General features: G+C 42.0%; 1 protein-coding gene across 1 annotated transcript; it reads right to left on the reverse strand.

The window, feature by feature from the left end:
• Window positions 1-58: 58 nt before the first annotated feature.
• On the reverse strand, window positions 59-24577 carry POPDC3 (popeye domain containing 3). The gene is made up of 4 exons (XM_030556021.1): window positions 24482-24577; window positions 4078-4791; window positions 1881-1989; window positions 59-1183 (listed from the first exon to the last, which is right to left on the reverse strand). The coding sequence occupies exons 2-4, from the start codon at window positions 4566-4568 to the stop codon at window positions 872-874; spliced, it is 912 nt and encodes a 303-aa protein (XP_030411881.1). The 5' UTR covers window positions 4569-4791; window positions 24482-24577; the 3' UTR covers window positions 59-871.
• Between the last annotated feature and the right edge of the window lie 619 nt (window positions 24578-25196).

Here is a 25196-nt window from a genome sequence, read left to right on the forward strand (position 1 = left end):
TTATGACAAACCTGACTGAAAGGGTTTCTGTAAAGTATGGACTTAAGTGTGTTAATGATTGATTGATGTACAGTATTTATTGTACATTATGACTGGCATTTACACTTTTGAAGATTAGGTACTGTAGCATCACATTCTATTAAAAGCACTACACAACCTTTTTCCTATTATATACTTTGCAGCAATTATACTGATTGCTTTACTTTTTTTCACGTCGGCAATTACACTAGTGTTTTTTGTTTCCGTGTAATGCCTCTTTCCTATAGCCTGAGAGAAATCAACTGTTTATGCACTGAATGGAAAAAATGTTTTACTGTGCATTTCACATTGTCATTTCCTGTCTTTTAAAAAGAAAACAAGACAATCTGAGTTTAAAAAAAGTTAAAATGTAATCTTCTCTAAGATTCTGATGTTTAAAAAAGATCAGGTTCACATATTGTAATTATGAATGTAACAAGCAACTCAGAATAAGATACAATAACTTGCTTTTTGCATTTCACTATGATGAAATGGATTCCATAATTCATTATGACAAGCAAGTTGGAATAAATATGATCAAGAGCACTATGCAAATATCTTTAAAAAAAAAACCCACAGAAGGCACCACAATTACAATAAAGTTGCATCCCATCATGATTCATTTCTCCCCCTAAAAGTAATAAGACCAACGAAAGAAATTAATCATAATGCATAATTAGTCAAGATGTACAAGCCAACCAGCTGGCTCTGCAGGGAGAAAAGGAAGGCAAGCTATTTTAACTAAAGTAAATGGCACTTTCAATCAAGTTTGGCTTTACTAGGTATTGTTTAGCTTGATTTTCCTGTTATTAACTTGTATTTCCCTATTTAATTTAGTATATCTTTTCATTTGTTATTTTTTAGAAGAGTCACAGTTTGCAATGTTAGAGAACTTATGTCTTGAATTGCTCACAAGTTGTTCTGCAGGTTGCACTTTGGGTGTCCCTGGTACTGCCACTTGGTAGAAGTTTGGTAACCGGATGTCGTATCGAAGTCCTTTCCCTACGTGCACTCTGTCATTCAAGGCATATAGTTTATCAGCAATGTCACTCCCAATTAAAATTGAAAACAGACGTGAGATGAAACGGTGTTTAGCAAACAGCAAATACAGTTTCTTTCTCCTCCAAGCCACATATCGACAGTCCGTCTCTGCTGTAAGAGTTACCTGAAAATGAGATTAAAAATAGCTAAATTCTGATGTGCTGATGTTGACTATGCAATTGTATGAAGGGCTCAGGTCTGTTCTTCTTACTCAGAAGAAACTCCCATGGGCTTCAATAGGAAATGTGCACAAGTAAAAACTGCAGAATCAGGCTTTTATGACAATTGGCCACAGAAATCCTACAGATAGGCCTCTGAAAGTGCCACTAGTGCTCCTTGGATTGCTGCCTGCGCATGTGCCTTATTCTTTCTGCTCTGTATATACAACAGTTGAAGTTAACTGAGCTATGTCAATTTAAGCCAGCTGAGAATATGACCCAAGACTCATTGCAGAGAGAAGACAGGTCGGGAAGAAGACCAAGAATTTCTAGTTTCCTTGGATCCAGAAGTTCTCTAGGTGTATGCCCAGACGAAATGTAAAAAGACCATTACATAATACAAAGGCAGTCTATTTCTGAAATACCAAATAGGGTCATTTTTTCTAAGCAATCATATTTTGCAGCAACAATATAAAACTAAATAAAAATGAAATACCACCAACAGAATATAGATATAACCAATCAACTGAGTAACCAGACCTCCCTCTCCTATATACCCAAGTCTGGCATTTTCAATAACAAAAATAATACAGTACATTCATTTCTAAAGTGATTAACTATGCAACAGTTTAAAGAAGTACACAAAAACCGTGCATGTTTTACCTGGAAAATACCCTCTTCTGTGGGTCTTAGGGAATCCCATTCAGGAGAATCCAGAAATTGAAGGGGGAAAATATAATGCAGAAACTCTCCATCAACTGTCACTCTGATCCTACCAAAATACAGTGGATATGTCAATATTGCACTCATAAAAGTAGACAGAATAGTAAGTTACTTATAATATTAAACAGCAGCCGGATGTGAGGTACTTTAATACTCAGTACACGGTGCTGAGGTCAGTGAGGTCTATGCTTATTTATTCAGACTGTTTTAATTTTTTATATGCAGTTGGAACAAGCACACACAAAACAGCAAGCAAGCAACTAAGGTTCAAATCTTATAGTCCTTAGTCAAGGCAAGATCATTCTATAGATGACTGGCATGTGGAAGGACTGAATGTTAGGCATACGGTGGCCCGATATGGCGGATATACATAGAGATAGCATGATTCACCTTCTTCTTCTAAGACCAATAGAACCCCCTTTGTTATTTTGTGCTCTGCATTTTAGAGGGCTGAGGTGAAAGGGAGGCATGGTAACTGAGGAGACATCCCTCATGTAACAAATATGGTTTTCCCATGCAAGGTAATGCCGTTTCAGGAGCTGTGACTGAGGCCAGGGGAATAGCATGGAGACATTGGGTCTCTGTATGAATGGCCTAGCCCTCCGCAGACCAAGATTTTCATGAGTTAAAAAATTATCTAGGACTCAACTGCACCTTGTATGCCATTCTGAGGGCTACCCAGCAGGGCCACCCAGAGGATTCAGGGGGCCTGGAGTCAGGGCCGGTGCAACCATTTAGGCGACCTAAGCGGTCACTTAGGGTGCTGGGATTTGAGGAGCATTATTTTCTTCGGCAGCGACCGTGGCAGCCGGATCTTCGGCCGCCTCGGTCGCTGCCGGCATTTATGTGGAGGGAGCTGGGGCAGGGGACCACAGGGAGGGCCGCCTGCAGCAAGTAAGGTGGGGAGGGGTAGCACGCCCCAGCTCACCCCTGCCCTGCCTGATTCCCGAGCACGCTGTGGCTGCTTCATTTCTCTCGCCTCCCAGGCTTGCAGCGCCTAAGCTGATTGGCGCTGCAAGCCTGGGAGGCGGGAGAAGTGAAGCAGCGACGGCATGCTCGGGGTGCTCGTGTGTGGAGCATGGGTGAGGTGCGTCAGGGTGGAGGGTGGGGCGCAAGGTTGAAGTTTCGCCTAGGGCGCGAAACATCCTTGCACCGGCCCTGCATGGGGTCTTTGGCAGTGGGGGGACCCCGCTGCCGAATTGCCACCGAAGACCCGGCACTTCAGCGGTGGGTTCTGGGGCGGAAGGACCCCCCACCGCCGAATTGCCACCGAAGATCTGGAGTGGAAGAAATTCTGGGGGCCCAGGCCCCGCGAGAGTTTTCCGGGGCCCCGGCAGTGAGTGAAGGACCCCGCTCCAGGGCCCCAAAAAACTCTCATGGGGGCCCCATTTGCCCTCCCTCGGACGGCCCTGCTACTCAAGACGGGGCTTAATGCTCTCATCTCCCATGCGCAGGGGAGTGGAAGTCTTTTGTCTCACCCCAGGAAGAAGTGTAACATGCACTTCCCTGCATGTTTGGCCAATGTGGAGGGATGGACACTACTCCTGCAGCATAGCTAGCACTCAGGTGGACATTAGCAGGGACTGTGGTTGTGCCCAGCTGTCGTGGAGGGAGGCTGTTTGTTTCTTATGCCTTTTCCACTCCTTGGACACTCATGAAGCACGCAGGTACAATCTAGGATATAATGTAGCGATAAGCTATTAAAACAAACATAGCATTCACTGCTATACGGTGTAGCACAATTTTATTTCCCACATTAGTCAGGTTATACTAATAGAGAACACTTCTAAACGATTCTTATGTTATTAAAATAATAGATGGGTAACAAATACAGTGTACACATTGATGAATGCACTTATGCTCCCTTTATTTGAATTTCTTAACGAAAAATGGAAGTGGTATAATACAACAGTCTGGAAAAAATATTAGTCTCCTTGTTCTTTAAGCTGTTATGGCTTTTGTGCTCAAAGTGTTCTCATGCTGGAGACTTCCTGGACATGTTTACAGTTTTTAAACTGTCAGCCTATTTAATCTCTGAGCAAACAATATACAAATAAGGAATTACTGTTTACTTTTATATTTGGAAGGAGGAAAAAATACCCACCCCGTAAATAGGTAAGAACAAACTGATACAAACCTTCCAGACACAAGCATAGAGAGTTTATCAATAGGTGTTTTGCCTTGCATAGCATAACAATGCTCCTTCTCCAAAGTAATAACTTCTGCATCACAACACAAGACAATCTTCCTAAAAACAGTCAAGGAGATTCCCAGAGGCTGAAAAAGAGAACTGTAGAGTTCCTGGAATTCTTTTTCAAAGGAAACACTCCGAACTTGGTAGGTAACATAAATAAATTGTATGAAGCATATCACAAAAAGGACAAAATTCCAGGAGAAGATATCAGCAGCACATACATCCAGCCAAGCCCATATAGAAGAGCAGAGAAAGCCCAATCCAAGCAAACTGAAGACGTACATTAGCCCAAAGAATCCACTTCCTCCCATGAAGCCAACAACAAATAGAATACTAGCTAGTTGGTAGATCGATCCCTCTTGCTCTTGCTTCCAGGCTACACAGGTAGGATGTGCATATATCAAGCTCTCCCAAAAACTTTCATTTTCTCCCATGGCTGAAATAATTATTTGGTTCAGTTTAAGTTCTCTCTGCCTTCTAAAACTTTATTTATATAGGTACAGATAGAGGGGTTCATTGCTTTTCCATCTTTGTAGCCGTTGGTAACTGATTACCATAATCCCATGCTCTTCCGTTTTAAGCATCTAGGAAGTTAGTGTTCTCTCTCATCAGCTCATGTATCCTTCCAATTTGGTTGGATCCATAACATGATCTGATCTAAGTGAAGAAAAGAGAGGAACGTTAATACAAATATTTGTATAAGTTAGCTCAGACAAGATTTCACAGATTTTAATGCCAGAAATGGGCAATATGTTCACCTAATCTGACTTCTTACGTAATACAAGTCATAGAATTTCACCAAGTGGCTCCAGCCTCAAGCTCATCATACTTCTAGCTTAAAGACTTCAGGTGAGGGGGAAGTCCACCCTACATGTTATTCTAATGGTTAATTACTCTCACTGTTAAAAATTTGCACACCTTATTTCTAGCCAAAAATAAATTAAAAATAAAAATCTTTCCTTGTCTTAGATATCTTTCTTAATAATATATTGTCAATAGGTCTGTCAAGCAATTAAAAATGTATTGTGATTAATCGCAGTGTTAAACAATAATAGAATACTATTTATTTAAATATTTCTGGATGTTTTCTACATTTTAAAATATATTGATTTCAATTACAACATAGAATACAAAGTGTACAGTGTTCACTTTATATTTATTTTTATTACAAATATTTGCACTGTAAAAATATTTGCATTTTGTCTGTAGTCAAAGTGTTCTTAAAATGAACAACATGTGCGAGGTCATCACCGAGACTGCTGTAACATGGAATATATGGTAGAATGCAAGTAAAACAGAACAGGGGACAGACAATTCTCCTCCAAAGAGTTGTCACAAATTTAATTAACACTTCTTTTTAAAAACGAGTGTCATCAGCATGGAAGCATGTCCTCTGGAATGGTGGCTGAAGCATGAAGCTGCATACGAATGTTTAGCATATCTGGCACATAAATACCTTGCAATGCCAGCTACAAAAGTGCCATGCAAATACCTGTTCTCACTTTCTGGTGACATTGTAAATAAGAAGAGGGCAGCATTATCTCCTGTAAATGTAAACAAACTTGTTTGTCTTAGCAACTGACTGAACAAGAAGTAGGACTGAGTGGACTAGTAGGCTCTGAAATTTTACATGTTAAAAAAAATCTACATTTGTAAGTTGCACTTTCACAACAAAGATTGCACTACAGTACTTGGATGAGGTGAATTAAAAATATTTTTTCTCTCTTTTACTGTGCAAATATTTGTAATAAAAATATACACTTTGATTTCAATTACTACACAATACAATATATATGAAAATGTAGAAAAATATCCAAAGTATTTAATAAATTTCAATTGGTATTCTATTGTTTAACAGTACAATTAAAACTGAGATTAATTGCAATTAATTTTTTAAATTGCGATTAATTTTTTTGAGTTAATTGCAAGTTAGCTGCGATTAATTGACAGCCCTAATTGTCAGATTTTCAGCAATAGTCCTTTTAGGGCACTGAAGGAATGATAAGTTTGGCATGAAAGATGAGATTGCATTGATTCCTTACTCAAATTAAAAAGAGATTGTGTGTGGTGAGGGTTATTTTATAGCTATATCAATAGCCTTACTAATTATATGCCAACAATCAGGAACACTGCTTATTCATTTTTTGAACTATGGACCATGTATAAACAAAAAAGTCAAAAGAAAATTTAAGGAGCAAAATTCAATATTGTAAGGATGATATCACTGCAATACAAGTTTCATTAACACCAAAATAGGAGGAAGTAACAAAATATTCTTGTTAATATTTTAATAGGATAATCAGTTGGGGTTGAATTTCAATTCAAATTTCCAAGTGTATTCTATGTATCTACGGCCTCCCATCACTGTAGTACTGGTAATCCTCCAAGTATTTACAAGAAGAAATAAGAACAAAACTCCCCCAGTCAGTTGGAGCAATAGCTTAATTAATTTGTATTTTGGGGGATTTTGTTCACAGAGTATGAGAGAGGAGAACTGATTGAGAGAAAGCTAAGAAAAACAAATGAGTTTTACATTTAACCCCAAGATCTGGGGGTCACTCCTATTTTTTGAGGGCATGGGTTCCACAGGCTAGGTCCACCTCCTGTGAAAGCTGTCTCCTGTTCTCATGAGCCTCCCTCTGTTGACTGGCAGTTTCATTGTTCCAACTGAATATAGCTGCCCTGGGAAGTCATGTTTGCAGAGTGAGAGGCAATGTCTTGGATAGACAGAGCCAAACCAATGGAGGGTTTTGAAGATTAGGGCAGAGATCTAAACAGGACACTGTATTCTATGGGGAGCCAGTAGAGAGAGTAGAGCACCACAGTGATGCGTTCATATTTAAGAAAATAAAACACAGTCATCCACATTGATGTTAAACAAGTTTTAACCTATGTACACAGCATCTTTAGTTGACTTGTCTTAACTTTCTTGAATATTCCCATGTAGACTTGGCCCAACATTATACCACTATGTAAACACTGCTTCGCTATGAAACCTCCCCTAAAACATTACTAACTTTACATTATAGATAAACATGTAAAATTTCTTTTACTATATGGCCAACAGAAATATGTTCTAGTATACATTCTGTGTCCTGAGACATCTGAAAGGGCACGTTTAATAAGTGTAACATAATCAACAAATGTGATTTATAAAATGTAGTTGAAAACAGATAGTATGACTAATGCAAGTCCTAATATCTGGTATCACTTAACAAACAGTGCTGCTATTTCTACTATTATTCCACCAAAAGCAGAGTATTGATGATAAGTTTGACTTATAGTCAAACCCTATCAAATCTCACATATCAAGTAGTAACTTTTTAAATGAGGGCTACAAATACTAAAAGAAAGAAGCTACGAGTTGGGAAGGCCTCCTCTGTAAACAACATGTGTTGAGGCTGGTCTGTTGGAAATGGAACTTGGGGAGGAGGGAATGTCTGTTGGCAGCCAAGTGGATACATCCAAGGAACACGCTAGATCAGTGGTTCTCAAACTTCAATTTTTTTCCACGGACCACTTGAAAATTGCCTAGGGTCTCAGCAGACCACTTAATGATCTTTTCAAAGGTTGTTTGTACCGTTAGCTAACTATTGTAAAGCGCTTTGGATAAAAGCGCTATATACACACACACACACACACACATACATACACACATATACAAAAACCACAACATTAACTTTTTTGGTTCTACAAATAAAAGCACACAACTCACATTTTAATATCAGTAATCTTACCTTTCTAATGCAATGGATGTGCCCTCTCTCCCCCCGTTGCGGCAGCCCCTGAGCTGGGGTTGGGAAGGAGGGGGGTCTCCCCCACCACAGCAGCCACATAGCTGGGGTTGGGAAGGGGAGGGGGTGTCTCTCCCCAACAGCAGCAGCCCTAGAGCTGGGGAAAGTTGCCTCTTTCTCTGACCACTGCAACCCTGCATGTCCCAAATTCCCCCCACTGTCTCTTCTCACCCCACTGCCCCCTCTCCCTACCCCCTCTCGCCCCCACTCTCAGGCCACCACCTCACCTTACATGTGCATCTTCTCCAGGGTCCAGGCACTTTATTAGTGGAGCCATGCTTGCGCAGCTCCACTAATAAGGTAGGTGGCCCTTCATTCGCTTGTGTGTGGCTACCCAGGCACGCACCTTAGAGGGAACTATCTGCGGACCACTTGAATGGAGCTAGCGGACCACCTCTGTGCTAAATGGCATGATTCTCTGGTGTAGGGAGTTCAACTCTGATATAATCTCACAGAGGTAAATGCTGGTTCATGCCAGAATTAACAACCTGCAGAAGTCTGAATATGCAGCCAGAGGGCGTGATCCAAAGCCCACTGAAGTAAATGGAAAGACTCATTCACTTCAGTGCACTCTGGATCATGCTCATAAGCAAGGGAAACAGTAGCAGCTTAAGAACTGCTGGTTAAGACACGGTGGAGCCTTTCAGTCACACGCAAAGTCTTCAAGCATGGTCAGGGCGGAGGGGGAGGGGAATCTCCAGAGTTTCTCAAGGATCTCCAGCCTAGTTGTATAATGTAGGAACTATGGCTAGCCACCCTCTCTGACTCACTGAGTGGATGACCCTGCAGAGATAGAAATTTTCCCTACCTAGGAAGGGCATGATCTAGCTTTTTTTGTTTGCTTTTTTATTTTTATTTTTTAAATTTACAAATAACTTTTCCCAACATGGTAAGGATTACTTCTTAATATTTGAAATTTTATTGGCACAAACTAGGTCACATGCTTCTGTACTCTCTGAATTCAGTGGCAAAGCATCTCCTGACTGCAGAGGTGAAGGATCTGGCCCGAATGAGTCAATATGGAACATAAGCGTAGCGCAGGGTGTTCCTTTTTCATCACAAGTAAAATGACACTTTTCAGCTATGACATGCAGAAAACCTGTCAAGTGTAAGTAAAGCTGCACAGTTTAAGGGTGCCTCTGTATACACCAAGTACAAAGGAACTTGCTCTTATACTACAAGTATGAAAATACAGAAAGAATTTCTCAAAAGCAACCACAAAGAGAACAATATATAACAAAGCTTTAGAGTTATAGCCTACATGTTATAATATACACGATGCTGTTTAACACTTGCAGTACTCATTTTGCACATTTTGATTTATTCCCAGGAAAAGCCACTAAATATCTGAGCTCCGTGAGATCACCAGTATTTAAAAACATATTGGCTTCTGTGTCAGATTTTAAAACAAAATATACTTATCCAAAAGGAGCCTAGCATCGGTAGGAAGTGTAAAATCAAAATTAACAGTGGTGTAATTAAAAGTGAAAAATACCCAACTTTAAATGTCAGTTCCACTGCTGTTTTACTGGAAAAAAGAGAAACCTACTGCAAACACTAGATTTCTTGGAACATCAAATGGAACTGATTTTCCAGGAACCACTGAAGTCAATACTTAGAGGAAGTGCTACTGGTGTGCTGAGTGGGTCCAGCAGTCCAGAAGTACCATTCATAGAGGTGCATGGAATACATCAATAGCACATTTATTAGCTGCTAAGCTTTAATTCCTTTAGTTTACTAAAAAAGGAACATTAGCTGCAAGATTCCAAGACATGGTTGCTAAAATGATGAAATCTAGAAGAGTTGAGAGAAATATAGTGGGGCAGTACTGATCAGAAGTTTTGGAGGTCTGGCCCTCTCTGAGTACTAAGATCTGCAAGAGAGTGTGTGTGCGTGCACGCGGGGGGGGAGGGTAATGATCTTTTTTCCATAGCACACTTTTTTTTTTTAATTAAAAGAGGGGAACCATGGGGCACTATTGGACCCTAAATCCTGTAGAAGAGATATCCTGGAGCTTTAAGATAAGCTGTTCTCCAAATTCTATTCTCAATCACACTAATGTGAATCTTGGAATCAATGGAGTTACTACAGAAATATAACTAAATGCAGAATTTGGCACTTTGACCAAGTGAGCTGGATAAGAGCCATGTCTGCTGCAAATAAAAATTCTTAAGTTACTTAGATGGAGAGATCATTAGGCACTACAAGTAGGGTCAAAATTGTTGAACTCAAAGCAACAGAATTGACAGATGCACATGGCTATTAAGTCTTCTATTCTGAAATTCATTGGCAGTGAAGTGAGAATGCTGCTAGTCAACTGCAGAACAAAAAATCCTTTAAAAATCACTTAAGACAACCTGGTCCTATGTTGTTCTTTACTTTTGATAACACAGCTGTTTCTAGCTTAGTGTCAACGATACCCCGTCCACCAATTGTCAAATTAATACAATACCAATTCCTATGAAGTAAACTGCTGCGTTTTGAATGAGATTGTGGTCAAAATATTATGGGGGACTCTGCCTGTATGATGTAAATAAGATCATAGATCAGTACTACTACCACCTAGTTCACACAACATGGAGCATTATGTTATACAACTGAAATTGACACAATGCAGCCTTAGAATTCCAGTGGCTTGGGATAGCCAATACCAGTTAACTCAAAGCTTTTGTAACTCCTGTATTTCAACTCATGTAAACACAGATGGTCTATCTTTTAATGAACCTAAGCCAAAATCTCTATAGTAAAGCAGTACATTGTTAAGACATAGAACTATATATGGGGATATCAAGATTAATACACAGGGCCAAACACCACAAATCCAGTGTCACTTGTACTACTTCCACTCGATAAAGAAGGTCAGTTCCTGACCTTAAATTTCTTAGTCTCGAAGCGTTACTGAAGTCAGAGTTTCCTCCTATTTCAGTTTGGCTAAAAATGTTTATGAAAATGTTCCACAAAATGACAAGCATTAAAAATACCTCATAACCTTATAAAACCCTCAAATCATCTCTCTTCTGCATAGTCAATTTACTTCCTATTTATACCAGAATTTACCAACTTATCAAATGGAATCTCAGACTCAACAAAGAGTCCTGTAGCACCTTACAGACTAACAGACGTATTGGAGCATAAGCTTTTGTGGGTGAATACCCACTTCATCAGATGCACGTGGTGGAAATTTCCAGAAGCAGATATAAATATGAAGGCCAGAATCAGTCTAGAGATAACAAGGTTAGTTCTGTTAGGGAGGATGAGGCCCTCTACTACCACCTGAGGTGTGAACACCAAGGGAAGAGAAACTGCTTTGTAGTTGGCTAGCCATTCACAGTCTTCGTTTAATCCTGAGCTGATGGTGTATATTTGCAAATGAACTGAAGCTCAGCAGTTCCTCTTTGGAGTCTGGTCCTGAAGTTTTTTTGCTGCAGGATGGTTACCTTTTAAATCTGCTATTGTGTGTCCAGGGAAGTTGAAGTGTTCTCCTACAGGTTTCTGTATATTGCCATTCCCAATGTCTGACTTGTGTCCATTTATACTTTTACGGAGGGATTGTCCAGTTTGTCCGATGTACATAGCAGAGGGGCAATGACTGATTCTTGGAGCAGCTAGTCCTGAAACCCATAAGAGGAGAGGCAATTCTTGATTTAGTCTTAAGTGCAGCACAGGATCTGAGGTGACTATAGCTGGACCGCTTGGTAATAGTAACCATAATAAAATTAAATTTAAAATCCCTCTGGTAGGGAAAACACCACAGCATACGAACACTAAGGCCATGGCTACACTGGCACTTTACAGCGCTGCAACTTTCTCACTCAGGGGTGTGAAAAAAAACACCCCCCTGAGCGCTGCAAGATACACTGAGGCTTGACAGCGCTGTAAACAGTGCCGCAGAGCTGGGAGCCTGGCTCCCAGCGCTGCAAGCTAAACCTCATGAGGATGTGGAGTACGTGCAGCGCTGGGAGAGCTCTCTCCCAGCGCTGGCGCTGCGACTACACTCACACTTCAAAGCACTGTCGCAGCAGCGCTTTGAAGTTTCGAGTGTAGCCATACCCTAACATTTAATTTCAGAAAGGGGAATGACACAAAAATGAGGATATTAGTTAAAACAGAAATTAAAAGGTACAGTGCCAAAAGTGAAATCCCTGGAAACTTTTTAAAGACACCATAATAGAGGCTCAACTTAAATGTATATCCCTAAATTAAAAAACACACAGTAAGAGAACCAAAAAGAAGTGCCACTTTGGCTAAACAACAAAGTAAAAGAAGCAGTGAGACAAAAAGGCATCCTTTAAAAAGTGGAAGTTAAATCCTAGTGAGGAAAACAGAAAGGAGCATAAACTCTGACAAATGAAGTGTAAAAATTAAGAAGGCTAAAAAGGCTAAAAAAGAATTTGAAGAACAGGTAGCCAAAGACTCAAAAAGTAATAGCAAACATTTTTTAAGTGCTGTATATACTCAGTCATTAGCCCATTCATTTATAAGCCAAGTCCCCAAGACGGTTAGGTAAAAATAGCAAAAACTGTATGACCCTTTCATAAGCCGACCCTATTTTTCAGGGATTGGAAAGCTTTTGCTCCTGGCCCATTAGGATAAGCTGCTAGCAGGCCTGAATATTTTGTTTACTTGGATCGTTCACAGGCATGGAGCCCCTCGGCTCCCAGTGGCCGCGGTTTGCTGTGCGGGAGTTCTGCAGATCCCATTGGCTGGGAACGGCAAACTGCGGCCACTGGGAGCTAAGGGGCTTCATGCCTGTGAATGCTTCAGGTAAATAAAACATCCCAACCTGCCAGCGACTTACCCTGACAGGCTGGGAGCCAAAGTTTACGAACCCTTGCTATATTTTAAAAGCTGGCATCACAAGAAACACTCAAAAGTTTTACTAGAATTATTTTAATGTAATTTAATGAAAAATATGTTGTTATAATAACTGAACAAATATGTATTCACCTTCAAAATTAGTCAATATTTAAAACCAGTAAATGGATATTTAAAACAAGTAACTTAGAACAATGAGACTTTAAAAAGTCTTAAAATCCTTCAGTCTGAATCAGTCTCTGATTCACCAAACAGTTCATTAAACTTGGTTTTAGTCACAGCTGCACCTGCATTGTCATCGTAGATGTCGGCATTGTCGTCTTCAGACTCAGATTCCTTCTCGTCATCAGCCTCTGTTGTGACATCATCAAGTATGGCATCATCTTCTGACCCATCAAGTGCATTGCTGATGCAGCATTTCCTAAATGATTTTTCTACCATTTCTGAGGGAATGGACACCCACGCATCCTTGATCCACTGGGTGACCAGATTGATTTCAGACTTCATAAGATTCCTGCTTTTTGTCAACTTGGCCATGCCTGAGCACATCCATTCAGACCACATTTTGCGTAGCCTGTCTTTAAAGGGTTTGTTCAGGCAGACATCAAGTGGTTGTAGAATTGAAGTTAAGCCTCCAGGTATTACAGCCAAAGTAGTTTTCACATTTTTGGCCATATTTTTCACCTCATCCGTCTTGCGTGCCCTGAACATGTACCAAACGAGCATAGCAGGTTTCTTGAAAAGTGCTTCTGGTCTCTTATGCCACACTTTTTCTAGCCATTCAATAGTGCCACTTTCATCCATCCATCGCTTTTCATGTGCATGTACGATGACACCAGCAGGAAATTTCATGTTTTAGGCAAGGTTTTTCTTTTAAAAACAAAACAACAACAACAACAGGAGGGAGCTTTGATCCATTTGCCAAACATGATAAAACCACTGTAAAATGGATTTTTTCATGGCCACAGGTTTTAATTAAAACTGTTTTTTCCACCAACACTAGTTATTGTTATGTTGCTCGGGAGATCGAACGTCATCGGTGCTTCATCCATATTTCCTATTTGTGACAGTTCAAATGCATATTCCTTTTGGTATTTTATAATAAACCTTTGGAAAGATTCATTTTTTCTTCCAGATCTCTCAGCAGCTTTTGCGCTTTCTTTGTTTGCTGATGAAGACAGAGACCATGACGGGTCATGAACCAAGTACACCAACCCGCTGATGCAACAACACTGACGCCTTTACTGACTTGTATTTGTTGTCTTTCGACATTTGCAGAGCACGCAGACAAATTCAAGTTCCAGTGACAATGTACCAGCTCAGGAAATGAAGTGCACCTTGTTGGACATTTTTTCTTGATTCTTGGCAGGTATTTTAGTGTTGTTTTATTTTTTTTGCCATTCTCTTACTTGCTTCTCCTTGATACAGAATTCATGAATAGAGGCACAATTATTGTTTGCTTCTGCATATTCAACAACTTTAAGTTTGAACGCTGTATGATAAGCAGACCTTTTTCTTTTGATTTCACCCTTGTTCATTTTAAATACTAGTATGAAAATAGATTATTATTGTAGTTATAGATTTTGTAGGTCTTTATATAGGAATGTCACTTGCTTTATCACTGTCAAATTATGATTGTTCTTTGTTTATTTCAAAGCAGCCCTGTAGATTGGCATATCTGTGGGGATAACAGGCTATTTCAATTTTATTAGAGATTCCATTGATTCTGCACATTACATTTTCATATTAACTCAAGACTTACAAAGTCCAATGGCAGAAATGCACAAGATCAAATTACACAGTAGCGGACTGACACTACTGCTATAGTACTATTGTTCATCGTATTTTTCTGATTGGCTTGTAAGGCATAGCATTTTGTGAAATGCATGGGTCAAATGTCATGCAGATCTGCAGCACTGGGAATGGCGAGCTGTGGCCACAGGGAGTTGAGAGGCTCCATGCCTGCAGATGCTCCAAGTAAACAAAACGACAATGTATTAGATATTCAATTCAATGATTCCACAGAGTTTAAAATCATCACATTTTGGTGTAGACCCATTTACAAGCCAACCCTCGCTCTTTAATGCATCACTTTTTTACCAAAAATATTCAGCTTATGAACGAGTATATATGGTACATGAGAAGCAGGAAGCCTTCTAAACAACCAGCCACTGGACGATCGAGATTCTAAAGGAGCACTCTAGAACAATAAGTCAATTGTGGAGAAACTAAATGAATTCTTTGCATTGGTCTTCACGGCTGAGAATGTGAAGGAAATTCCCAAACCTGAGCCATTCTTTTTAGGCAACAAATCTGAGTAACTGTCACAGATTGAAGTGTCATTAGAGGAGGTTTTGGAACAAATCGATAAACTGAACAGTAATAAGTCACCAAGACCAGATGGTATTAATCCAAGAGTTCTGAAGGAACTCAAATATGAAAATGCAGAACTACTAACTGTAGTTTGTAACCTATCATTTAAATCAGTTTCTGTAGCTAATGACTGGAGGAAAGCTAATGTGATGCCAATTTTTAAAAAGGGCTCCAGAGGCGATCCTGGCAATTACAGGCCAGTAAGCCTGACTTCAGTACCGGGCAAACTCATTAACACTATAGTAAAGAACAAAATTGTCAGACACATAGATGAACATAGATGTATTGGGGAAAGAGTCAACTTGGTTTTTGTAAAGGGAAATCATGCCTCACCAATCTACTAGAATTCTTTGAGAGGAGTCAACAAGCACGTGGACAAGGGGGATCCAGTGCATATAGTGTACTTGGATTTTCAGAAAGCCTTTGACAAGGTCCCTCACCAAAGGCTCTTAAGCAAAGTAAGCGGTCATGGAAAAAGAGGGAAGGTCCTCTCATGGACTGGTAACTGGTTAAAAGATAGGAAACAAAGAGTAGGAATAAATGGTCAGTTTTCAGAATGGAGAAAGGTAAATAGTGGTGTCTCCCAAGGGGCTGTACTGGGCCCAGTCCTATTCAACATATTCATAAATTATCTGGAAAAAGGAGTAAGCAGTGAAGTGACAAAATTTGCAGACAAAACAAAACTACTCAAGGTAGTTAAGTCCCAGGCAGACTGCGAAGAGATACAAAATGATCTCTCAAAACCGGGTGACTTAGCAACTAAATGGCAGATGAAATTCAGTGTTGATAAATGAGAAGTAATGCATATTGGAAAACATAATCCCAACTATGCATATGAAATGATGTGGTCTAAATTAGCTGTTACCAATCAAGAAAGAGATCTTGGAGTCATTGTGGATAGTTCTCTGAAAACATCCATTCAATATGCAGCAGTCATCAAAAAAAAGGAACAATGTTGGGAATCATTAAGAAAGGGATAGATAATAAGAAAGAAAATACCATATTGCCTCAATATAAATCCATGGTACACCCACATCTGGAATTCTGCATGCAGATGTGGTCACTCTATCTCAAAAAAAGATATATAGAACTTGGAAAAGGTTCAGAAAAGGGCAACAAAAATGATTAGGGACATGGAATGGCTGCCATATGAGAAGTGATTAATAAGATTGGGACTCTTCAGCTTGGAAAAGGGACAACTAAGGGATGATATGCTAGAGGTCTATAAAATCATGACTGGTGTGAAGAAAATAAATAAGGAAGTGTTGTTTACTTCTTCTCAGAACATGACTGGTGTGCAGAAAACACTTGCTTATTTCCTATTTACTCCTTCTCATAACACAAGAACTAGAGGTCACCAAATTAAATGAATAAGCAGCAGGTTTAAAACAAACAAAAGGAAGTTCCACACAATGCACAAGTCAACCTGTGGAACTCTTTGCCAGAGGATGTTGTGAAAGCAAATATTATAACAGAGTTCAAAAAAAGAACTAGATAAATGTATGGAGGATAGGTCCATCAATGGCTATTAGCCAGGATGGACAGGGATGGACAGCCTGTTTGCCAGAAGCTGGGAATGGGTGACGGGATGGATCACTTGATGATTATCTATTCTGTTCATTCCCTCTGGGGCACCTGGCATTAGCCACTGTTGAAAAACAGGATATTGGGCTAGGTGGACCTTTGGTCTAATCCAGTATGGTCGTTCCTATGTACACAACCATGGCAATGGAACCCATTTTCTCAGGAAGATTTATAGGCTCCAAGACCATGGAAAAAATTCTCTGCATTTATAGCTGGACATGTTCACAATGAACCCAGTCCTCCAAAACCTACCACATGCAAAATTCTCATTGACTTCAATGGGAATTCTGCACAGAGAGAACGTGCAGGATCAAGCCCCAAAATCAGAGTTGCTTTTGCCATTATTTTGGGAGAAATATTCCTAGGAGGTCAAGAATAGTTGGTAATTTTTGCCACAAGGGTATTGAGACTAATGGAACAAAATACTTGGCAGAGCAGAGCAAACAGTGTGTGTGTTCCTTGATATTTCCTTACTTGACAGTTCCTCTAAGTCAGGAGCGGGCAAACTTTTTGGCCTGAGGACCACATTGGGTTTTGGAAATTGTATGGAAGGCCAGTTGCGGGGGGTTGTGGCCCACCCCCCCTCCGCCCCCAGGATTACTGGCCTATCCAACCCCCCTGTTCCCTGACAGCCCCCCCGGACTCTTGTCCCATCCACCCCTCCCCCGCTCCCTGTCCCCTGACCACCCCCAGAACCCCTGCCTCTGACTTCCCCCCGCCACCCCATCCAACCCCTCCTCTCATTCTTGACGCCCTCCCCCCCGAGACCCCTACCCCATCCAATCACCCCTTCTCTCTGTCCCCTGTCCCGGGAACCCCTGCCTCTGACTGCCCCCCACCACCCCATCCAACCCTTCCTCTCATTTCTGGCTGCCCCCTGGGTAACCCCTGCCCCCATTCAACCCCCCATTCCCCACCCTCTGACTGCCCCAACCCTTGCCCCCCCCGAACTCCTCTGCCCTCTGTCCACCCCCCCTGCTCCCTGTCCCCTTACTGCGCTGCTTGGAGCACCGGTGGTTGGTGGCGCTAAAGCTGCGCCACCCGGCTGGAGCCAGCCACACAGTCACCACTGCGCAGCATAGGGCACTGGGTCAGGCTGGGCTCTGCGCTGTGCTGCCCCAGAAGCTCGCAGCCCACTGCTCAGAGCATTGAGTTGCCAGCGGAGGAGGGGGAACAGCAGGGGAGGGACCAGGGCCTAGCCTCCCAGGCCAGGAGCTCAGGGGCCGGGCAGGAGGGTCCCACAGGCCAGATGTGGCCCGTGGGCCATAGTTTGCCCACCTCTGCTCTAGGTGCAGGACATACAGCTCCATGGGGTACACAACGGCCACTATACAGACACCATTCAGTTTATCCTCAGTACAGGGAAATCAACAGTGCTATTAATTGCAAAGCTTCTGCCATTTAGTACCACTCTCACAAGGACCTAGTACTAGTTTATCCAATTTTATAAATACATTGGAACACCACAACTTCATTGAGATTTTTCCATTCTCATAGTCAAAATTTCCATTAGAAGATGAATATTTTGTTTATTATTAAACGAAAAATTTAAGATTTGATTTCCTAAGTATGAAAAGTTTAGTTTAAGGGTTCATGTTGCTTCCTGTAACGTAAACAGCAAAATTTCCATTGTCTTCAACAGAACCAGATCAGTTAGTGAGATCAACATATCTGACATAAGAGCTGTGATCACATAGCAATACAGTATTTTTTAAAAACAAACAACAGTATTTCTGCAGGTACTGAACTGGCTTTGTGGAAGTGTTTTGAGGAGGGCTTTAAGAAATAATTAAAATCAGAAAAAAATATTAAAAATTAATAAATAGAATGGCAATATTCCATTAATCCTCCCCCCAAACAAGGAAATATTAAGCCAAAATTGTGATGCAATATGTGTGTGCATATCAAAGATTAATCAGCTAAAATGTAAATTTTATTTGAAACAACCATATGCAGAAAAGTGTGTGTTTGGGGAGAGGGATGTTCCCTGTACATTGCGGGTTCATACAGAACATTTATTTCTTATGTAAATAAGTGTTTTCATAACAGTATTATATCTCCATATATTTGTCACTGAATACTTTAGCTGTGGTATTCTTTGAATATTAATGATTCACCTGCATAGAATACTGGGAACACTAATTTCTGAAAAACTTAAGGTGTGATCTATTTGCTCTACTATTAAGTCAAGAGGCAAAACAATTGCACACTGTGGTTATTCAGGCTTCAAGGAAACTGCCCTTTAGTTGGAGCATATTAAGTATTCAGAGGGAAAGAGCTGTGGGTTTCTGCACTAGTTAAAACTGCATGGGTTAGCTGGATTTAGCTCTCACTTATACCCTTCATTTATATTTTGCATTTCTCTCAGTTTGAACAAATCAGTCAACTCAGCTTCACTTTTGTTTATGTCAGGTTCACTTTCAGACCCTTAGCGCATTTAAGTTTGTGTTTTAAACACTGCTCATTTGTTTAAGAGCAAATGTTTTCACTGGATTTTAACAGTTGTGGAAATGCTTCCATTAGTGGTAAGCTTTATAAAAGCTTGTTTTTACAAAATGTAACCTGTTTCAAGTTTAAGTTGCCCTTTTCTGTATATGTAGGTCAACTTTGCTGAGGGAAAAATAATATATTATAGCACTGGATGTCAGAAGCGTACTACAGCAAGGATGGACAGAATAGTTTGGATAGTCATACAAGTTCCTAAACAAACATGTGTAGGTGTTCGTTCAGGAACAAATTTAAGTGTACTCTGACTCAGCACTCTCAGTTCACTGAGCTTAGTTGAATTTGTATGTGCAACAAGGTCAACGATACTATTTTTAATTGTATCATTCCTTTTCTAACTTGTTAAACTGCCGCCGCATTTAAAAAATGGATAGAATAATTTATTTAAGGTTTATCAAAAGTGTCATCATGTACAGTGAAAACTTTTGATATTACAAATATTTTGTCTTTGATATTTTAGCAATTTACTGTAGATTAACATTTAGGTAAGTTACAACAATTGAATAATTGCTTCTTTATTACTGTAAAACATACCAGACAATAGCCTATATTGGCAATATCTAAATATTTTATTTTAAAAACCATTGCAGCTTCTTTTCCAATTTGGATGGGGACTAATAATCCGTAGAAAGCACATAGTTCTCTTGCAGAAATCTGAGTTATAGACAACAGGCTAGTTGGCATCTTTTCTTTAGTTCTTTCAGATCCGGGGAACACTGTGCATGAAGCCTATTGGTACAGAATGAAGCAATCCAGATCTTTTATTTTCAAGTATGGTGGATTACTTGCACTTGGGGAAGCTTGAATAAAATGCACGATATGTTAAACATGATTAACACTGTGTTGGTCAAACAATGTAACGATTTGGATTTATTGCATTTGCAAAGAAAACAGTAATGTGAAATCAAACGTCATTCCTGTTTACACATTATAGCTTTTAAACTGTTTTAAAGGAATCTACTTAGCAGTGACAGTGCATATTTTAAAAACTGTTTTACTGCTGCGTTAATGAATGCACCTGAACCTTGCAAACACAGTTCAGTTTAAGATTAATTAGTTTGTATGTTGCATAACCATATGAGCTCCTCCTGGCAATCCTACAATTGGTGCATCAACAAATTAAGTGCATGCAGCATGGTTAGTTATTACCAAACCAAGAAGCAAACACTGAGATTTGGTTCATCACAATGCACCAGTATGAAAGCCACACAACAAAAGAACAAAAATAGTTAGATACCAGTTCAAATGGATAAACGTGCTAAAACATGGGATACCACTTTACCTATCCCATGTGTTCCAAAACACATTCCAGTATGGTAACAAGGATACTTTAGTGCAGTGGTCACCAATCGGTTGATCACGATTGACTGGTCAATCCAAGAGGTTCTCCCAGTCAATCACGATCTCTAGTTGTGCAGTGTGGCTGCCGCTAAGGCAGACTCCCTGCCTACCCCGGCCCCATGCTGCTCCCAGAAGCGGCCAGTGTGGCCCCATGGGCAGGGGTCTCCCTCAGCGTGCTGCTCCTGCCTGCAAGCACTGCCCCCGCAGCTCCTATTGGCTGGAAGAGCTGCAGGGGTGGTGCTTGCAGAGAGGGGCAGCGCATTCAGCCACATACCCCCTGCCCTCTCCCAGGGGATGCAGGGGTATGTCGGCCCCTTCTGGGAGCAGTGTGGGGCTGGGGTAGGCAAGGAGGCTGCCTTAGCCTCGCCACTGATCGGGAGCCACTGGAGATAAGTGCTTCCTGGCAGAAGGCCGCACCCCAGCCCTGAGCTGCCTCCCAGATCCAGCACCCCATGCCCCCTCCTGCACCCCAAACCCCCTCCTATACTCCAAACCCCAGCCATGAACCCCTCCCAGAGCCATCACCCTGTACAGCCTCCTGCACCCCAACACTCTCCCAGCCCTGATCTCCCTCCTAGAGCTTGCACCCTCACCACCTACTGCACCCCAAACCCCTGCCCCAGCCCCAGCCCAAATCCTCCTCCCACACTGTGAACCCCTTGGTCCCAGCCCAGAGCCCACACCCCCTCTCAAACCTTAACCCCCTATCTTAGCATGGTGAAAGTGAGTGAGGGTTGGAGAGAGCGAGCAATGGAGAGTTGAAGTGAGTGGGGCGGGGCCTCGGGGAAAGGGTGGGGTAGAGCCTGGATTGCCCTTGGATTCAAAAAGTGATCTTGGGAGTAAAAAGGTTGGAGATCACTGCTTTAGTGGTTACTAAAATAGTTTAATTTGACTTGAGCATTCAGGTTTGAAAATACATCTCTAATTTGTGCTCAATTGGGACAGGGTGTTAGGTTTTTTTGGACAAGTGTCATATGGACTATCACAAAAGCAATGCCAAACTGAAGCATGCACCCCCAGAGAGAGACATCATTTAGTATCACTTTCAAGTACATTAATAGATTAATTTCTGCCTACCATTGTCAGAAGAGGCTTATAAATTCTTTATCCCAATACAATCAAACTACCAGGCTATTATTAATTATTATTTGTACTGTGGCAGCCTCTAGACATCATACACATTACAAAAAAGTGGTCTCTGCCCCAAGAATTTACAATCTAAACAAACAGATTAAAATTAGTTTCAGCTAACAGTCCTTTTCTCCTACTCCACTAAACTTCCTGCTGATCAAACTTTATCTTAAGAGATTTTAATACAACAAAACTTGTAAGAGAAAGGAAAAACTTGCTTTCTCCCTCAAAATTAAAAATGTTGTTATTATGCTTCCCTCTTTAATAGCATCTATCCTCCTTACTATTGGCACATGCAACTGAGGTGATACTGCACGAGTCACTGGCATACTTCATGAAGTACCTGCCTGAAGACTGTCTATACTACTTTGAGATCTGGCATCATACACAGTATGGTGTCATGCCTAGATAGCAACAACTCTACACAGCTGAAAGCCCTTTCTTACTTTCTTTTGGTCACTAGTCATTTTCACAAGAACATGGCCATACTGGGTCAGATCAAACGTCCACTTAGCCCAGTATCCTGTCTTCTAACAGTGGCCAATACCATGTGACCCAGAGGGAATGAACAGAACAGGTAATCATCAAGTGATCCATCCTGTCACCCATTCCCAGCTTCTGGCAAACAGAGCTAGGGACACCATCCCTGTCCATCCTGGCTAATAGCCCTTGATGGACCTATCCTCCATGAACTTATCTAGTTCTTCTTTTGAATCTGTTATAGTTTTGGCCTTCATAAAATCCTCTGGCAAGGAGTTCCACAGGTTGACTTGTGCATTGTGTAGAACTTCCTTTTGTTTGTCTTAAACCTGCTGCCTATCCATTTAATTTGGTGACCCCTAGTTCTTGTGTTATGAGAAGTAGTAAATAGGAAATAAGGAAGTGTTATTTACTCCTTCTCAGAACATGACTGGTGTGGACAAAATACTTGCTTATTTACTTTCTCCACACCAGTCATGATTTTATATACCTCTATCATATCGCCCCTTAGTCTTCTCTTTTCCAACCTGAAAAGTCCCAATCTTATCAATTGCTTCTCATATGGCAGCTGTTCCATTCCCCTAATCATTTTTGTTGCCCTTTTCTGAACCTTTTCCAAATCCAATATATCATTTTTGAAATGGGGCAACCACCATGGATTTATATAGAGGCAATATGATATTTTATTTCATATTATCTATCCCTTTCTTAATCATTCCCAACATTCTGTTAGCTTTTTTGACTGCCGCATATGTTTCCCTTGGATGTATATAGCTAAACTCCCATGAATCCACAGAATGGGAAGAAAACTAATTTCTGGAAGCCAGATTTCATCAATGACATCTTTATGACATTACCAGGTGGTTCTATGATTCAATATTATAAGAGAGCAACTAAATAAAATATTTGCCTATAAAGTGATTGGCAGGTTAAATGTAAACAAAGCTTTAAGGAACAGCTGGTGGCTTGTGGAAGATTTTGTAAAACAGCCTATTTAGAAAAAAGGCTCATGTTTTGTGTTACTCTCCCTTTGTTTCTTTGCAAAAGAGCAAATATAAAGACCAGGTCTTAATGTAAGAGCTGAATTTCTCTTGCTGTTTCTTACTCAATTAAGATATAATTCTTTGGTGGTGGCAAGGGAAAGTCAAAGCAGTGAAGTCAATGGGACTACTTACCAGAGTAAAGGGAGAAGGATTTGGCCCCAGTCGGTTCTTGTGAAAAGACTATTACACAGAAAACCTATTCCTCTATGTGCTCCATGTGCAAAAGGAGTTCTACACATGGAAAACTTGCAGGGTCAGGTACAGAGATTATTTTCCAGCTGGGAAAATAAACTCTGAATTCTTACAAAACAAAGATTTTCATTTTGCATGCATATCTTTACTAATCAAGGAGGAAAGGTAGCTATAGAGCAAGTGTCAGGCAAGCAATATTGTCTAAATGGAACATTTTATGAGGCAGCACAAAGCTGTTCAACCTTTAAGTGTTCTCAAAACATTTCAGACAAAATTACTGCATTTCACTACTGTACTACTTTTAAAGTAAAGCTTTTTACAGAGGAATGTAGATGTAATGTGGAAAGCACCTGTTTCAATGAAATCCGTTATTTCAACAATTAATATGGACTGTTTACATTTGTCCTTAGTTCCTAACAAAGCATTTCCCGCGGCTAATGTTTAATATCTGTGATACCACAACTTGATTTTCCATTTGGAATGCGGTCCTCGTTCTGGATTCGTGTAACCCAGCCAATGTTGCAAAGTTACTTTGTACAACGCCTAAAGACAGCCACAAACACAACACTGCCGCTTCCCGTTCACAGGAGCTGCCACCAGCAGCTGACTGAGTGCCGGGAGGAGAAAGGACCTTCGGGGCCAGGACGCCGCCACGGGCAGGGTGCGGGTGCAGGGAGCGCGGAACCCGGCGGGGAGAAGAGCAGCGCTCGGCTCAGCCCGGCTCTCCGCGCGGCGGGATCCCGCAGCTGGCAGGGGGCTCGGGGCGGGCGGTGACCCCGGGAGCCGCAGCCGCTCCCGACACAGCCCCGCTCTGGCGGGCTCTGGGGGGCACCGAGCAGCTGGGGGTTATAGAGCGGGGCCGCCTGGGGCTCGGGGCCGCTGGGAGTGAAGGGCCGGGCGCGGGCTGCACCCAGCTGACCCGGCCCGGGCGCGTCTCCCCGGGGAAGTTTCTCCTGGTCGCTCCGGGCAAGCGGCGCCTCCGGCTCCGATTTCAGCCGCTGCCCGGGGACGCCCCAGAGCAGCCGCCCCGGCGGGGTGGGAGTGTGTCCGTGCGCCGGGAGGCTGCCCACGCCCCAGCGCCCCCCTTACCTGGCCCTTAGCCCCCTGCCGGGCGCCTCAGGAAAAGTTTCCCGGCTCCAGGGTTGAGGCGCCGGGGACGTCGCTGCCGCTTCCTCGGGGCCTAGCGCCGCCAGCGAGCTGCCGCTTGGACTAAAATAGGCGGGGAGCCGCCAGGGGGCTGCGGGCGGCGCCAGCTCCGGGGCAGGCAGCGAGCAGCCGCAGCGCGCAAGCGCTGCCCGGTGGTGGAGACACGGGCGGGCTCCGGCCACGTGCCGCTCTCAACCCTCGTCCCCCAGGGTGCCCGCTCCCCCGCCCTCCAGCTGGCAGCGGGCCAGCGCTGGGCAGGCTCGCACTGAGGTTGAAGCGGGCCAGCTCCTGTGCCGCGGTTCTAGCGGCAGGGGAAATGCGCCTTCCGTTCCGCCCTAGTGAGCTCTTGCAGGTCTTAATAGATGCGATTGCGAGCGAGCCAGGAGATAGTAGGTCCGTGGCTCCCAGCCGTGCTCCCCGGCATTGACTTTTTTGCTTTTGTTTTCTGCTGTGAACCAAAAAACACGCCCCCCCCGCAGCAAATACAAGCCTGCAGCGAATGGAATGTGAGGAGCAAAGCTTCGTGTCCTGGGATCGTCCCAGGTTAGCTTAGGCTGGGTGCATGAGCTATACCTCATATGCCCCCATTGCGGCTAGTGCTGTATTAATGGAGAATAAGCAAGTCTTTAAAAATAAATGTGACTGGATTTTTTTGTTA

This window comes from Gopherus evgoodei, chromosome 3 (genome assembly GCF_007399415.2).
Source record: "Gopherus evgoodei ecotype Sinaloan lineage chromosome 3, rGopEvg1_v1.p, whole genome shotgun sequence".
Classification (NCBI taxonomy): Eukaryota; Metazoa; Chordata; order Testudines; family Testudinidae; genus Gopherus; species Gopherus evgoodei.

What these genes read in the sequence shown, in the direction of transcription:
- POPDC3 (XM_030556021.1), bottom strand. Translation starts at nt 4,568, where the DNA reads ATGGGAGAAAATGAAAGTTTTTGGGAGAGCTTGATATATGCACATCCT. An exon ending in TCTATGCTTGTGTCTGGAAG is followed by an intron (nt 1,990 to 4,077) that starts GTTTGTATCAGT and finishes GTATTTTGGTAG; the next exon opens with GATCAGAGTGACAGTTGATG. An exon ending in CAGAAGAGGGTATTTTCCAG is followed by an intron (nt 1,184 to 1,880) that starts GTAAAACATGCA and finishes TCTCATTTTCAG; the next exon opens with GTAACTCTTACAGCAGAGAC.